General features: G+C 40.9%; 1 protein-coding gene across 1 annotated transcript; it reads left to right on the top strand.

Annotated features, from left to right (window-relative positions):
• The first annotated feature begins 873 nt into the window (after positions 1-873).
• FAM177A1 (family with sequence similarity 177 member A1) lies at positions 874-17,250 on the top strand. The gene is made up of 5 exons (XM_014890952.2): positions 874-1,028; positions 4,990-5,166; positions 12,126-12,192; positions 13,899-13,996; positions 14,792-17,250. The coding sequence occupies exons 1-5, from the start codon at positions 960-962 to the stop codon at positions 15,002-15,004; spliced, it is 624 nt and encodes a 207-aa protein (XP_014746438.1). The 5' UTR covers positions 874-959; the 3' UTR covers positions 15,005-17,250.
• Positions 17,251-17,720: the final 470 nt, after the last annotated feature.

Genomic DNA, 17,720 nt, shown 5'->3' on the forward strand with positions numbered 1-17,720 from the left:
TACCTGGGCTTTTGTCATGGGCTCTGGATTATGATTTGATAATATGACTAAGAAAGCCTCTAGGAGCCCATATTGTGCTATAGAGTGTAATTTTTTGGAAACTATTCTTAATGTGCAGGATTGTAAGACAACTCTTGCTGTCACGTAAGTACATTTTACAGCCATTGGTTCCATCCCCTCCCCCCAAAAACTAAAACTACTGTCCTCTTAATCCCATTAAAAATGTTTCAGATGCTTCTACCTCCAGCTGTTTTCACTGTAGTTGACATTTACTAATGTAGATTTTGCCAGGACCAGCACAAACTGGAGGCAGAAGAGCTCTCACCTCTCCCCAGGAGCAGCTAAGCAAACCTCTTACCTGGCGAACATTTCTCCCACCCTCCTGGGAGCACATTATTTTCTCACCTGGCTGAAGCCCAGAGGCCTGGGAGCTCATGGTGTGCATCTATTTATTTTTCAAGACTTGGTTCTTTACAAAGGGCTGAATTGCTTGAGCCAACACCCAATCCCGCAAGGCTGAGAAGGGTGCTCCTGGGCTAGTAAGCCCCCTACTTGCTGTCAAGGAACTCCATCTGCTTCTTAAAATATTATTGTATTATTTTGCAGGGCTTCACACTAATTTGGGGAAATGATGTGTGTGTAGCCCCAGAACGTGTGCTTTTCCCCCGGTGCAGTGGGGCTATGTCTCCACCTCTGTGGAGGTACGGCTGTCCCGGGCAGCCCGGCTGCCTCTGTCCGGCTAGCGCGGGGCTGCGGAGAGAAGCGAAACCACCGCAGCCGATGCGAGCGGCGTCCCAGTCCGTGCCGGGCGGCTCCCGGCTCCTGAGCGCGCCCAGCCCCGCGGGCCGCAAGCACCGCCCCGGCGGGCGGTGTGACGGGCGGTGCCGCCCGGCCGCTGCGCTCCCCGGGCCGCGGCGGGCCCGCTGCCGCCCTCCCCCGGCGCCGCGGCGGGCGGGAGGATGGAACAGGGGCTGTCCGCCATCACCCTCTACTGCGCGCCCGCCGCCGGCGCCATGGAGCCCGAGCAGGTGAGCGGGGCCGGCTCTCCCGGGCGCTGCGGGCGGGCGGCGGGGCCGGGGCGCTGCCGCTTCCGGAGCGGGGCGAGGCCGCGGCGGGTCCGGCCGGGGCGGGGGTGGTGGCCGCGGCCTGACCTCCCGGGGCGTGCGGAGCTGTGCGGGGCTGGGGGAGCCGCCGGTTGCCCGCAGTGGCGGGGGTGCCGCGGCCCGGCGGCGGGGAGCCGGTCTGTGCCAGCCAGCCTGCCCTTCCATGCGGCGCGCTGTAATTAACAGCCAGCGCGGCGGGCACGCGTGTCTCCGGTGTCCCTGCTCGCCGGCGGACAATGCCGCTGACAGACGAGCCTGATGAATATTAAAGTGAGGCACGTCTCCAGTTCCCCCGTGCTGTCAAGTTGGCGAAGGCGTGGGAGGTGATCAGGGCAGCAGCTTTTAATTACAGAGCAGCCCGGCGAGCTCGCCCGTCCCTGCCCGGCCGCGGCTTCGCCCTGGGTGTTGTAGGCGCTGCCGCTGCCCCTTCCCCGGTTATGGTGCTTTTCCAAAGCTTGTTGGGAGGATGTCTTTTCTAATAGTCGTCCTCCGGCTCTGTCATCCTGTTGTCTTTTGTTTCTGAAAGACTCATGCTGTTTAATTTCAGTTGAAACACAAGGGTGGAAAGTCAAACAAGCAGTATGAAAAAGATCCAAACCACTCACGCTTAAACAGCCCCCCCCCGCTTCGAATCCTAGCCAAAAATAATATGAAAAAAATCAGTAAGACAGGCAAGATAGCACGGTAGAAATATTTTTAATTAGCTATTACCAGCCTTCTAGTGACAAGCCATATCAGGTCAGGAGATCTGTGCAAATTGAATTACTCATCTTTCTCACGGAGAGTGAACATCACACACTTTGGCACTTATAGAGTCATAAGCTCTTACAAGGATTCCTGCATTTGAATAGTGAATAGCCTACTCTCTCTATTACTTTTTACTTTTCTTCTTCATCTCCTCCATGAAACTTACGTTATTGCATCACCTAATACTGCTTGTGTCAGCTTTCCCAGCTTGCCTGTGGGTGTCCGGGAACACCTTATCCTTAATTGTAATCTATTTATTTTGGTATTTTATATGTGGACTAAAATTCTTTTGTGCTGGGTATTTTGACAGTGGATACCAGCACTGTAAAGAGGGTAAACAAGGAACAAGAGTTTCAGATCCTGGCTGCCTAACAGGCAAGGTTTGTATGTGTGCCATAAAGCCAAGAAAAAATCCAAGAGGACACTTGAAAAAAAAAGGGAAAGTTGCCTTACAGTGTTTACTGAGTACCTTAAGAGTGTTAGCTAGTGTGGCAAAATCACAAGAGTGGCTGGGCTTGGTGTCTAATAGCTGCCGGAATAGAAGCCAAAGTAAATACTTCTGTGACGTGGGCACAAATGCTGACTCTTTCAAGACCATATAATGTCTTAGGAAAGGAGTAGCCTGTGGAAAAAAAAATAGGTCAGAAACCTGACTAAAGCCATGTACTAAAAGATTTCATTGTGAAAACTTCCTAAATTGGAAAAGAAGATCAAATTTGTGAAGGAAGATCAGAAGTATAAATTCTCAAACAAGAAATACTGTAATATTTGAGCTATAAAGTGAATCTCGTTGGTAACTCTAGAATAGATCTGCATTACCACAGTTTTGGAAAGATAAAATTTATTGGTGCTGAACTTTCTGCTCGTACCTGGGAGAGTTGGTTTTATTGATGCTGTGCAAGCAAAACGTAAGAGGCCGGTGACGACAAAAACTCTCACTCAGGTTTGTTGATAGATAATAACCAAAACAACAGATGACATACTTTATTTTATTTAATAACGGTATGACGTTGACCCAGATTAGCAAGTTCTGTTCCTTGGTGAATTCTTACTGTCTTGAACTACTGCATTTGTCTGAAATGTTGTACCAGTACCAGCTACATAGAACTGCTTACTGTAGGGAGTGTGAATGCGGGATGAGTGTTCAGGGAACTAAAGCTTGCTTTTAAAACTTGAAATATTAAACAACATTTTTTAAAAGTTAAAATATTTGCAGCATTTGCCCTAAATGAGCCAAAATCAGATGAAGAGACTGCTTTTAGAGGAACTCTAAGGAAGGGCTCACATTGCTTGCTGTTTTAATCACAGTGATATTTATGGTGTTGTGTTTGCAAGAAACAGTGCTCTTCAGTACTGTGACTAAATATAAAACCAGTGACATTGTACGATGCCAATAAAGGAGTGTGGAATGTTCATGAAAAGCTGATTCTGTAGTGCTTTTTGCACAAAAAGATACAGAACCGAGTCACAGGAAGTGGCACTTTTATAATGGCAGCTTTTATAGTGGCAGCAAGGAGCGCTCCCTGTGCTCAGGTTGCTTCACTGTTTTCAGCATTTTTGTTTTTTATAGATTTGCTCTGTTCCCAAAACTGATAGACAGTAGAGAAATTGCACTGGGCCCCAGATAGTCAGTTTTGTCTTTCTACATGAAAATGTGCTTCTGCCTGAAAATATAATCCTGTTTCAGCTGAAACCTCACTGAAAACTTGCTGCTGGGTTCTGCCCTGCTCCTCCAGGAGAATGCCTGAAATGTGCCGGCATGGCTGAAGAAGTGCTGGGGGAAGCTGAGATGACTTGCAGTTTTGAGAAGCGGTGGTACAGGGCTCGGGGAGGTGATGGATGGGAGTGCTCCTCTCCACGCTGTAGAGCTCACACGTGATCTCTGCCTTCCTTCCCTCCCTCCCTCTTCTCTGTGGGCATGAGAAGAATCCGTGGCTGGAATGAAGGAAGCAGTTCTGCTCCCCGGGACCCTCTGCTGCCTCTCTCTCCCATGCCCACCGTCTCTCCCGGCTAGCCAAGCCTGCTTGCCTTGCACAGCTGTGTTGTGTAATCTAGCAGGAGACATGAGGATGGTGATGCTGCACTTGCAGGGATTAAGGGATGTCTTACAACAGTGTGATAAAACATGTATTTTTATCTATAATTTTGGATTGTGCTCTGTGGAGATCATTAGGTTTGTATAGGGAAGAAGTTGGAAATTGGAATGCATTTCATGCAACCTGGATTCTGCACACACTACGCATGTCATTCCTTATGATACAGTTTCAAATTACATGAGCTCATGCATTTTTAAAACCCTTCATGATACATTAAAAACATGTGGTTGGCATTTCCTAACCTCTGTTACCTTCTCTACATGACAGAAGTGTTTTCAGCACAGTTCTGTGCATTTGATGCAGTAGCATCTAAAAGCTGATGCCAAGATGAAGGCTCTGTTTCGATAGCTGCAGTATCAAACCTTACTAAAATTCTCTGCCCGCAGGAGTGACTAGCCTGAAGATTTATTGACTGGCCTTTGAACTACAAGTATATATTCTTAATGCTTGTGACCCAAAGACTGCATTGTAGCATTCAGCAGTGGAGAATACAGCCAGACATTGTACTTCTCACTTTGTACGTTATTAACCACAAAAATAAGTGTTGTCCTTTTACCCTGATCCCTTGTACTAATCATGGTTGCTGATGAAAGCCCCCAGGGACGGATTCCTTGGTGCATCTTTTTAAAGCTTGAGCCTGGCTGCTGAGTTATTCAGCTCTCTTTTGTGTTAGAGGTGTTTGTCTGAATTTGCCAAGAGGTGGCTACAGCCTGTGAATTACTTGATTAATTTCATTAGATATCAATTCCAAACTCAGCAATAGTTCTAAATATTAAAATTTATATGCTTACCAAATTATTTGATGAAACATGCCCCCCCAAGAAGAAACCTTTTTGTTCCTTTTAGAGAAGGGATCAGTTTTTACATATCTGCAAACAAGAGTGTTTCAGTCTTTTACCTACAGGCAAGCTCTTATAAATGTCCACTGTAAATGCTAACCAATCTAAAATATTTTAAATATCTCATGAAGTTGGTTGAGGGCAAATTTTCCAGAAGTTCCAGAAGCATGTACTTGAAATAATGATATTTTTTTTCCTTTATAGCAACTTTCAAAGGGAGATAGCGGCTTTGAGAATGTGGAGCTGGGTGTCATAGGAAAGAAAAAGAAAATTCCAAGGAGGGTTATTCATTTTGCAAGTGGAGAAACAATGGAAGAATATAGCACAGATGAAGAAGAAGATGAACAAGAGAAAAAAGACCTGTTGCCACCTGTAGATCCTGTAGGTATTTTACTTGTTAAATTGCTACTTCTGGTTTACTGGGCAGCTATAAATATTTTATACTTAATTTTTTTGTGTCACAAATCTCATACAGTCTTTAGTATTATAAATTCTAATAATTTGATTGGCTTAACAGACTCAGAAATCTGTGAGAAGTATTACTGGGAAGTTTTGTCCTGGAGTTCTCCTCCACTAAAGTAGCCTTATTAATTAGAAATGGGTTTAATTTCTTCACAGTTCTAATTTGTCCTCTCCAGCATTTTCCTGTCTAATATATTTGCCTTGTATCTCCTTGATTTGTACTGTTGTTTAAAAAAAAATTGCAAGGGAGACATTTTTTTCCTTATGTTTGTTGACAGTGGAGAGTTAAACCTGTAATTTAAGGTTACCATAACAACAATTTGATATAATTAAAAGAGTATAGGAGAAAAAGAAAGAGATGACTTGCAGAAATAAAGGAAGACTGGTGTAATTTCATGATACATAAAAGACAGATTTTAAAGGACCTGCCTAGTCCATGTAAGTGATGCTCATCCGTGTTGTGAGCTGTTGAGATATTGCTCAGCCTGTCAATGAAGTTTCCTTTTATTGGTCCAGATTCAAGTGAAGCCTCAACAATTAAAGCCAGTAGTGTGCATTGTAGCTGCTAAAATGCATTTTCCTTTTTGTCAGTAGTTCTGGATCTATACTTAGAGGTAAAATGAACTATATACTCTGTTTTATTCTGTTGGCCTGTCCAATAAACTATTTCGTAGTGATGGTGTGATTGTAAAGCTACAGCCACATGTGCCAGCACTGGTGGCAGCAGCTCCCCACCCTCTGACATCAGTCCCAGAGAAGATCCACATCCTGCTCTTCATCTCTCCACATGCCCAGTCTCGTGTTTCTTTAATGACAACCCCAGAAACTCATGTCCCAACCACCTCTACCCTTCTGCAGCAACCCTTGCACCAACAAATTGAGTCTGCAGTCCTATTTCCCTGTCTGCTGGCAGAGTTCTTGGCCCTCTCTGCACTTAGGTGCCCGTGCTGAGGTGGGGACCCCCAGCGTGGCTGGGTGCTCCCAGATGTGCTGGTGTGTGCTCAGGCAGTCAGGAGTCCTGGCTTTGTGCAGCAGCTCGTCCTGCCTGGTTGCACACTGGGGGCAGACACTGGTGCAGAGCTGCTTGTTCCCACACTTCAGAGAAGAGTCCTTGTGTGCACGGGAAACAGTGCCCTGCTTTCTGCTTGACATTGCTGTTGAAACGACTCCTGCACCATTGTTTGGGAATCCGTAATTAAATGTTGTGGTTGAAGCTTTTTATTTACAGTAGTAGGCCCTGTTTTTAGTAATACATGTGTCCATCCTGGAAGAGCTTGGCTTTCTTGAAGGGACTGAAGATTTTGACTTTCTGCTTATGCTCTTCTGAAGAAGTGGTGGACCATAAGAGGTTTGCTTTGATTGTCAAGCAATACCTCTCTTCCCCTCTGTAAAATTAATTTATCTTGAAAAATAAAAAAGATGGATTGAGGACTAAGCTCCAGTGAGACTATGGGAATTCAGGTGGGATTGGGGGTTCCACAAGTAAAGCTGTTGCATTGCATTTTCTGTGGATTGATGGCATTGCTCTCTTTCTTGGTAGGCAGTTATTGTATACAACAAAAAGTAACATTAGCCTGATAGCAGGTAGGATATTAGCAGTATAAAATACACATGAAGTATATAGTTGGAAAAGAACTGTGTTGTAGTCATAAACAATGAGTAAGATGTTAAGCTGCCTTGCTGACTACTAGGGTGCTTTTTTCCTCCTTAAGGATCTTCTCAAATAAATGCAGAAACTGTACTATTATGATAATGTTCAGATATCTTCAGAGTGAGGTCTGTTCCACAGTAGGCAGTCATGTCAGACATCCGTGGATGTCTGAGAGATTTTTGTTCCCAGTTATAATGATCAGGAAACAAAATGTGTACGATTTTTTGTGCCATTTCCTGACAGTAGAAGAGTTCCATGGTGGTGCACTGATGGAAGGCTCACAAGCCTTGGTGTAGGTGTTGTGGGGGCAGAGATATGCATGCTGCTGTGCCAATGGACACTTAGCTAAAGAGCCCTCAAGTGGGCACAAAAGCCAGCATTGCTGCATGCCTGCTCCCCTCCTTTCCTAATACAGATTTCTTTTCTGAATACCAGCAAGTGTATTTTATGGTGAAGTTAAGACTTCACCGTATGTGTTATTCTCCTTTTATAGTTTATTAAATCCTTAATTTTGAATACACTTTTTAATAAAAGGACCCCCCCAAAACCAGAAGATTTGTGGAGCACACTATGCCTTAATACATATTGCTTTTTACCTCGGACAGAATGAACTTGATTAGAGCAGGGGTTGCCATTAAGTGAGGTTTACTTTATCTCCTGCATGGTTTGTGTATCCCAGCTGAGCCACACAATTGAAGAAATGTTAGTCCAAGCTGAGCTTTGATGTTTTAGCCAACAGCTGCTTTTAAAATGTTGGGGTTTTTTTTGGTAGGATTTCAATAAAAGCAATTAAATAGTCTGTTTGCTGAGACCAGCATGTCTAAAACTTGTTATCTCAGTTGGGATACAAAAAAGTATGTTGCAAGTAATAGCTGTTTCTGGACCAGTTTATTTTTAGAAAAAGCGCATTTAATATTTTGAATAGAAACTTTCCATCATGAAATTTCAAAGCTCTGCTGATATTAGCATCCTGGAACTTCTTGAATGAGTTTAAGGGAAACAAATATTTTGCTGTGTTGTAAAGAAATGTCTTTAGTAAGTGCCTTGGTTTAATTGTGTGTTAGAGCTAAGCAGGCAATGCCAATGTGTTTCTTACTAAACAAAGTAGTATCTCTATATCCTGGTAAAACCATAACCAGAGTACTTGGTGTGGTGAATTCCTATTACTCATAACAAAACGAATTCTCAAAAAGAACTGGGTTTTAAATTTTCTTTGAAACAACTTCTGGTGCTTCTATAGGTCAGCACTCAATTCATTAACATTGTTGGACTAGGGTGTCCATTCTATTGTGTTTTGTATTTTTTAATCCAGAACACAAGGTATTCTTTTTTTAGATAATAGCATTCAGTATTACCTGAATGTTCTCACACTGAAATTCAAATGCTTTAATAGCATAAATGTATTTTTTATTCTTTTGTCCTAAAATGTAGATGTTTGCACTCTGTATGTATATTTTCTTTTGGTTTTGTCCGCCAAAACTTTATTTTGTGTTAATTAAAAAGATAATCCTTCTGTTTATTCCTGGAGGGACACTTGGTGTAAATTCTTTTCTGCATTAGTTGAGTAGGCAGAAGGTGGAGTGTAGGTCTTCACAGAGGAACTGTGAGCAACATGACTGTTGGTGTGATAACTTTAGAATCCATCCCAAGAAGACATCTGCAACAAAGCTCCAGGAGAGATTTAATTTTTTTAACCTTCATTGCTCAGAAAGATTGAAACACATCCTTGCAGGAAGGTTATCTTGATATCCTGTCATTAAAAGGGCCTTAACTTCAAACAGCAAAAATTCCTCTCTTGAGGACCATTAAACTCTGATTTTCTATAAGAATTTGAGGATGAAAGAGAAAAACAGTCACTGACCAAGTAATAACTACTGATAATATGGTAGAAGCTCTTGATGGAGGATGGTATGTGTGTTCCTGATGTTGTTTTCACTGGCTTGTCTTAGTTTTACATGGTCTTACACAAAAGAACCTATTATAGCATTGAACAGTCATTGATTGAAATAATTTAATATTTATCTTGGCACAGTAAACAATGAAAAAGTATCTATTTGGTGGTGTATATTAACTGTTAAATACACGATGTTGCTTTTCCTAAATCAGGAAATTATTATTTTCTCATTTTGCCTTTTTCTCTGGCAAAAAGAAATCCTACTTACCTTGTAAAGTTTAAGTGTTATTAGGACTGAAATCTGCCAAAAGTAAATACGTATGTGGATTGTTTAGGAACATGGTGCACTCAGAAATTCAAGGGAACATGTGTGCTCCCTTCGGCAGCCCCATACCAGGAAACAAAATCATGTTCTGTTATTAAACCAGAGGCCCCTTGGTTTTCATTGAATCCTCCGTGTTAATTCCTATTTAAATTAAAATTATACACTAAGATTTTTTTAATTTAAAAATCAGTTGTCAAAACTATTGTGTTTTCCATTTTAACAAAATAAAGTCAGGATAACTGAATAATGCAATTAAACATTGTAGAAACATCTACTAAAGAGACTGATTGCAGGAGAAATACAATAAACAGTGGATGCGTTTCATACTGTCCCTTGTTTCCTGTCAAGAAATACAATATTGCTGCACCCTTGAGTTGATTAAAGACTGAGGATTAAGGCTTCCCTGGCTGGCCAAAGGAAGCTGACATGGAGTGTCTGGGTATGTGGTTCTGCACGTCTGACTATGGTATGGTTTTCCAGTTTCCAGCTCAGTGTATTAAAGCTACTTCACAGACAAGGATTAATTTGACTCATTTGTACTGAGCCATTGGTTAACAGCCCTGTTCATGTCACTGGAACAGTTCCAGTTTCCCCAGTACAAGTTCTTGCCTCACATCTGCCATTTCTGCTTCCATCTCCAAGGTGCTCTGGGAAGGCACCCAAATTTACCCTGAACAGGTAAAGGGGGAATGCCTGGAAAAAGGTGATTCCTTGGATGGGTTCTCTTGTTCCTGGTTCTTCCTGGTGGTTTACTCTCCAAACCATCTCCTTTCTCCTGTTGATTTCCTGTGAAGTAGCCTCTCTCATAATTTTATATTGCCTTTTGAGACACTGGAAAGAAAGTTACTTTTTAAATTGAGGAGTCTGGCAAAGCCTTGCTTGTCAGGGATGAGGAAATGTCTGGTTGGGCTTTGTCAGAAAGCAGAGGTTCCCACGAAGCTGAGCTTAGAAGTGCTTCCAATGTACCAAACTGATTTTTAGCTGTGGTGGGGGAAGAGTAGAAATAGAACCTCTGTGTCTGCTGAGCCTCAGCTGTTACCCATGTTTGTGCTACCACACATGTGGTAATGTGGTAGAACGTTCTGGGTCTGAGTTACTTCTGCCACGTTGAAGTTCAGCTTGTCTTTTCATTCTGCAATATTATGGGGGCTCTTGTAGCTTCTTTCTTACAGCACACAGCAGGCCCTTGTTTGTCCTGTGCCCTGCATGAATGCTTTTTAACCCTGTCACCTCATCATGAAGGATTGTGCAGAGCCCTGTCAGTGCCATTATTTGCACCTGTGGCAACAAGCTTTTCCAGCACTTTCTTTGACTTCTTCAACTGAACAAACTCCTCGTTAGCCTGTCTGCCAGCTGAGCACATAATCAATGAGCTGGAGGTGCTTTTGTGTGAGCAGGATAGCAGCTGGTTTTGCTTACACTCTTACCTTGGCAGGACATTTTCCATATCCACTGCCAAAAATATATAGCATCTGGCTTTTTGTCAGCCTGCCCAACTTGAGTTTCTGGCTTGACAGACACTTTCTTGCTGCACTGATTTGTAAAGACTATGCTTGAAAAGCACCAAAGTCCAGTAGCTTGTGTACATGCAAACTGAGGCCGTACCAGATAGTTTCTGTATTATTTATAATAATATTGGTTTTTCCTGTGCAGATATCTGTTAAATAAGATCACAGAGAAAGGTTACTACCAAGCAGTTCTTAGCAGCAAGTTATAACCACTTATGCAGCTGAGTAGAGCTAATGTGTTTTAGTTAATAAAAGCAGACACTTTTAATTACTGCTTTTCAGAAGAAAGGTACTTCTACAGAGATCTTTTCTGGAGGGAGATGTGTATCAAAGAGCTCGCCTGAGTACAACAGCCTATTAACTGTAAACATGTTTGAATTCACTATGGAAGTTGAATTTGCCTTTTCACAAAAGGCAAAGCCTGCAATTTTTTCCCCATTAGCTTGAAATCTGTTTTTCCCCTTTCCCTTTTTATTACATGCATTTGTTTGTTTAAACAGGTACAGTCTCTTCCCTTGATGAAAAGCATAGCCTGTGCACGCCCATTATTTTATAATTAATTTGACTCTTAAATTTAGGATGAATATATCTACATATCAGTTTGTGTGGAGGCTGTGGTATTTTCACTGTAGCTGTGAATACACCCCAGTCATGCAAAGAGCATTTCCTTTTCTTTGTCTTCCTGGCCAGTCCTTCCTGGGCAGTCTGTATCCCTCCACAGCAGCACTCAGTCCATTCCCTGTATCTCTGGGATCCTGATGGGATCCTACCCCTGCAGCTGCACACAGATCTCCAGTTCCTCTCGTTTATGTCCCATGCTGTGTGCCCTGGTGTGCAGGCTCTTCAGAGAGACCTCCTCTCTCACAGGCAAACGCTTGAGGTGACCCCAGGTGAGGCCTGTTTTATTCCTCTTGTGTTCCTCGTGGTTCACATCAGCCCAGGGCTTTGCTTGGCAGCCTCTCCATCACTCCCTCAGAGCTGCAGTAACTCCTCACCTCGCTCAGGGCTCCTGGTTTTGGTTTTCAGGTGTAATTTCAAGGGCTAATTCCTATTTGGTTGTAAATGTTTTAAAGCAGCCTCTTCCTCAGAGGTTTGAAGGTTTGGTTTGAACAGTCTTTTGCAGTTCACTCATTATTGTAATGAGGGACTACTTCGTTACCTCACTTCTCCTCTTGGCCTGATGGAATTCAGAATGTTGTGGAAAGCTTTTTCTAGTCAGGGATTGAGTTGGCTGCTTGTCACTTCTCAAGTCTGGAACCAGGAAATAAAAAGCAGTGAAAGAGATTTTCCCAGAGGTAAACCATGGTTATATTGATATCTTAGGGTGACTCTTTGCTTCACTTGTCTGGTCTACACTTACTTTAAAGCAAAAGCATTGTAGTAGCTGGAAAACAGAAAACATTGCAGGTCTTTCTTCTCAAGCCATTTGGGGTTTTGCATGTGTTACTTTGTGCCATGACCATACAGCTCTACATATTCATACTGCTCTTGTTCCTGCAGACAACACTCACATGGGGACCCTACTTGTGGTTTCACATGCTGCGAGTTGCCACATCAACCTTATCAGGTATTGCTTTATTTAATTTTTGGGTAAACCAGAAAGTGAATATTGAAACTCACAAAGTCATGTTGACAGACTGTAAATCATCTTTGGGTTCTAGTTGTTTTTTCAGAAGTATAAATTGAACTGTATTTAATCTGTGGAGACATACTCTCCTGACTTAGGCACTTTTAAAATTTGGTTTTTTCTTTCAATAAACAACTCTTGCATGGAAGAATGAACAGAAAATACTTTTGATGAACACTTTTTCCCCCTTTTGTTCATATGGAGATAGACTGATGCTGGCAAGGGAATATATCAGTTTTCTATTAGATTTTGTATAGAACCATTTGTGTGATGTTACTTGAAAAGATTGCTGGCTGGTGTAACTAAATTGACAGTTTTTCTGAAGACAACTAGAAAGTATCCCAAGAATACATCTAGCTGTGTGCCATACAATGAACTTCTGAGGTTACAAAATAAACAGGACTATTATCAAGGGCCTTAAACACACTGCACAGACAATTATTTGACTTGTGGACCTCTTAAAATTTTGCCAAGTTTTAAAAATGTTTGTCATAGTCTGTATTCTTCCCAAGGTATAAAGGATCTTTATTGGGTTTTTTCCCACAAATATTATGGAGTTTCTGTCATTGTACACATAATTTTGAGTATTTTAAATTTTTTTGGCAGTCTTGTATTAGTTAAACTATCTTTATTTTTAGAAACACTTTTTCTGTAATGTACAGTGTTATTATATTCATTGACACATCTGTTCTTCGTACACAAGGGTAGATACTATTTTCCTTTTTTTAGAAGTCTTTTATGAATTGGAAGATCAGTCCTTTCTTCTTTGCACTTCGGTTTTGGCTCTTACGTCTGCAATTTGAACTGGTCTTTTGCAGAGCACTCAGGATGCCAGGATATCTGTAAAATCAGTTATTGTGAATGTTCATTGAAGCAGTCAATGACTGACTTCTAACTTTTTTTCCCTGAAGATGACTAACTCATTTGCATCCTTGGGGCAGATTTACAATTTGAAGTGCAGAATATTTGACTTCTTGGTTGCCTTTACTCAACCAGAGTTATCCGTAGTCATCACCGTGGTAAAGAAACTGACTGACACAAGCTTATCCCTGTTCCATACTTTTGACTGCCCTACCTGTGTTAGCAAAGCAGCACTGAATGTAACCTACAGCTTGAAAATTGACAGCTGAAACATAAATATTTTATTGATCCATAAGTATGCAACACAGAACGTTGTTAAAACTGACTTGAAGTATGCTTTTATCAGTAAATACTGTCTACTTTGCTAATACCACCACTAGATTGAACTGCCAGTACAGTTAGTACCCATGTACTTTTGTCTAACCTTAATTTTCAGTTAAAGTTCAGCTCAAGGCTTACCCTTTAACTGATTCCTAGCGAAACAAACTTAGATCTAAAGCTGAAACTAGCAGAATTCAAACACTACCACCATATATATATATTTTCATTGAATTTCATATTCTTCTCCTTTTGTTCATTCTTTATCCTAAAGAACAATTATTAGTATATTCAACTAATAATAACCTACAAGGAGATTAACCTCACAGATTTTTGTTTTATATTGTGCATGAAGTAGGACTGCAGAAGGCCATTCAGGAAAGATGGTGGTAATTTTTATAACAAAACTGTGTTTAAGAATTTTCTTCTAGATACTAATGCTATGTAAACCTCTCTTTATTTTTTAGTGTGTGATTTCTTGGGTGAAAAGATTGCATCTGTTCTGGGAATAAGCACACCAAAATACCAATATGCCATTGATGAGTATTACAGAATGAAGAGAGAGGTATGTGTGTTAGCTAGGGTTCTTGCACTCCTTTTCTCCCAGCTTGTCTTCCCTGGTATTCTAGAAAATAAAATTTGTATTCTAGCATTAAAATGAAGGTTTAGACCCTCAATTTCAGCTTGCCTCCAGTTTTCACTTGATGTGTGATTAACACTTTCTAATCCATCAGCCTTTTCCCTCCAGTCTTACAAACGGTGGGTCCTGAACTCTGCTGTTTCTCTTGTACACAACACTGTGAGAAAGTGGGATGGACAGTTGCTGAACACTGTAAAGAGGTGGCTGCTAGCAATGCACTTTCAAACTCTAAAACTTGTTCAACGGTGACAAGGGTAAACTGAACATGAGGTTACCATTTGTTCTAAACCATAATGGGACAATACTGATAGGTAGCCGGTTCTTTCGGCAAAAAATCCTAACTCTTAATAATCTTCATTTAGAAGAGATGGAAAACATATTTAAGGCTTTGTCACTTTTCTTTTTTTTTAATTGAGAGCTGAAAAAGCTTTAGAGGAGGTAGACCTATCCCTATTGCTATTAACTAAAACTGCTTATCTGGATATGAGTCTTTTCTCTATGTTTGTTTAACACGGTTTAATCCTTCACTTTTGGTGATTTTTTTTCCCCATTATGGGAATTTGGGAATGTACCTCATCTTATGATCAACTAGTCACTGTTTTCTAGTGGAACAAATGTACTTACCTTGTAATAGCAACTGGTATGCTCTTATGGAAAGACTTCAAGTTAATCTAAGTGAGTGGTAAATAGTAGTATATGAATCTGGTTATCTCTTTCTAGGCAGAAGAGGAGGAACAGGAAAACAAGATGTCAGAAGAAGCAGAAAGACAGCACCAGGAACAGCAGAACAAGCCACAGGCTGAAGCTCCTGTCCAGACAGACCAGCCTGGAGCAACAGCATGCTCTTCATTTGTGAATGTAAACTTTGAAAACGAGGAAGATTGCCCACCCATTGCAGAAAATAAACAAGATGTAGCTCCTGTCCCTCCTTAAGTGTAAAGCTCTGTATAATGTAGGAAATAAGAACTGTCAGGTGTCACAATCTGCCTATAAACAGGAAAAATAGGATTATGCTTGTTCAGTGAAATACAACTCCTACCATTCTTATTGATCAGGAGAGAGCTAGGCGATGTCTGTTCAGTCTGTCTGCCTAATAAAGGCTGAGGCATTCTGCCAAATTGGCACTTCAGTTAAAATGAGAATTGCACTACAAACATTTGGTCTAAAAATCAACATTTGAATGTGTGAGCTAATTTCTGTGTAAAGCAAGTAGAAATGTTTTTTCTTTGAGTTGCTGTGTCTCTTAACACCTGTGGATTGCAGAGGCAGTGCTGTTTCCTACTTCTAAAACCCTGATTTGCACAGTTTGCAACTTGGCTCTCTATGAATAGATTAATAGGAATTAATATCCTGTAACTCAAAAGTAATTATAATAGAGTCTTATTCCCCCTATTTATTGTCACTGTTGTATGCATGTATTTCTTTTCTGTTGTTAACACAAGAGAAAAATGTTAGATTTAATGTTAATTAGATTAAAGGGTCCACTGACTTTTTTTTTAAGTAAAAAACTCCAACTTAACAGGACGCTATAAGCACCCTTAAGAACTTAATAACAAGTATCAGCACTCTTGGAGGGCTAAGAGTGCTCAGCTGCTCCATTCAGTGCTGGATCAAAGTTCAGGACTAACATCAGTAGGATGTTCTCACTCCAAACCCAAGAATTAAAAGAGGCCCACGTGCTTGATGCATGCTCTCAGTGGTCCGGGGAAAGAAACTGAAGTCTTGATAAATTATATTAAGTGCACTGGACACTCTATGTAGTACCAGTCTAGAACTATGAACTTTTTGGACATCAATTACCCAAGTCTGTGTACTTGAGTAACCTAAACAAACTATGTGTTGAATTGCCAGTAAGGGCTGTTCCACTGCAGATGGTTTTCACCCTGTTAGCACAGAAACAGAAATAACTAGAAACAACAAAACCAAACTTATGACTCTTTCCTTTTCTTAAATAACTATAATGTGTTGTGATACTGAATCTGAAACAACAGAAATTTTTGTCTAAATGAAGTGCAGATAGCTCCACAAGTAATATCAACTAAGGCTAATTTACTGCAATGACTGTTGTACCTGTAGCTTGTAAAAGGTGAATTATTTACTTTGCAAGAATCAGATGTCATTGCCCCAGTCATTTTCTGTGGACAGCTGTTGTAAGTAAAGGAGCAGAGAACCTGCACTAGTTACCATGTAGAACATCACTTCTGTCCTTGAGCTTTCTGAAAAAAAAGTTAACAATAGTCCTCAGTGAAAGTTTGGGTGTCGTGACATGTTCCTGGCCTTGCTTCCACCACCAACTAAGGAGCCTGATGTAACACCACAGGCCAGGTAACTTGGCTCTTCATTTCTGGAATTAATTACATTATTTCGGATGACCCTCTGCCTGAAGCAGTGTCCTGTACAGCACAAACCCTTCCTCTCATCTGCCTGTAGCTCTCCAGCACTACAGAAAATCTAAGGAGGATTCAATCATCAGCTCTATTCCATCTGTTTTGATACTCCATTCTTTGCCTTTTCTGAATTTTAAGACAGGGTGCTGACCACAGTGTAAACTCACTCTTTCGCCCTGAACATCTGCAAGGGAGAGCTTGATTCAACACCTGGGGAATACACAGAAAACCAGCTTATCAGGAGTTCTTATAGCATAAAGAAAGAAAACCTCAGATAGCTTGAGTAATACCTTGACAGCTGAAGGATACTTTGCTTTTCTTCCAATAAATTAATGCCAGTTGTTTTTATTACCTCCTTTCCCTACTATTTGTTGTGTAACAAATGCTCTCACTGCCTTCTTTGTATAAAATACTGTATTACTCACTGTGCCTTAACTTAATCCTTCCTTTTTTGCAAACTGTATGAAAGTGATTACTTTCATATTGGTTTAATTTTTCTGTAAGTGCATTAATTGGTTATTTTATATTTAATATAATTTTTGAACTGGAAGTTGGCTATGGATTTTCCTTTAAAACTGTGTGGTCTTTGAAACATTTTATCTATGTGCAGGTGCGTGTGCCTGTTTACTGTTTTCATCTTTTCTAAGTCACACATCTTGGTTGAATATTCAGGCACCATAATTAAAAAAAAAAAAAAATCACTTCACCCCCACCATTTCCTTAGATTCTCATGTAGTACTACTCTGTGTTCAGCACTACCTCAAACTAATAAATAATGCAGGATTGCAAACACTTCTGGCCTGGAGCTATTGTAATTCTATCTGAAAGTTGAAATATTTCTGTGGCTTTCTTAAGGATTAACAGAGTTTCACAGAGAGTTAACTACTGCTGTAGCTCAGGTGTACAATTAAGATACAACTGCATAAACTACTTGCACAGGAGGTTTACTTGGTGAAAGATTCTGTACTGGTGTTTGGGTTAGTTTTAACTCAATCCAAAGCTAGTGCAGTTTTATTTCTGTTAATACCTCTTAAAATTAGGTAACTATCCAGTTCAATAATTTACTTATCCTTCCTATTACACACTTAAAGCTGGTCATGCATAGAAGAAAAAGGCCTAAATTCTTTATTTCTTAATGAAAACTTGCCCTCACAGCAGAATGCTCAACACTGCTGTCATTAGAGGAAGCAATGCAGAAGGGAGTGGGAAGCTTGGGATGGCTGAGTGGATACAGGCCAGTGCTGAAGACATCCTTACTTTCA

Source organism: Sturnus vulgaris, chromosome 6 (genome assembly GCF_052056855.1).
Source record: "Sturnus vulgaris isolate bStuVul1 chromosome 6, bStuVul1.hap1, whole genome shotgun sequence".
Lineage (NCBI taxonomy): Eukaryota > Metazoa > Chordata > Aves > Passeriformes > Sturnidae > Sturnus > Sturnus vulgaris.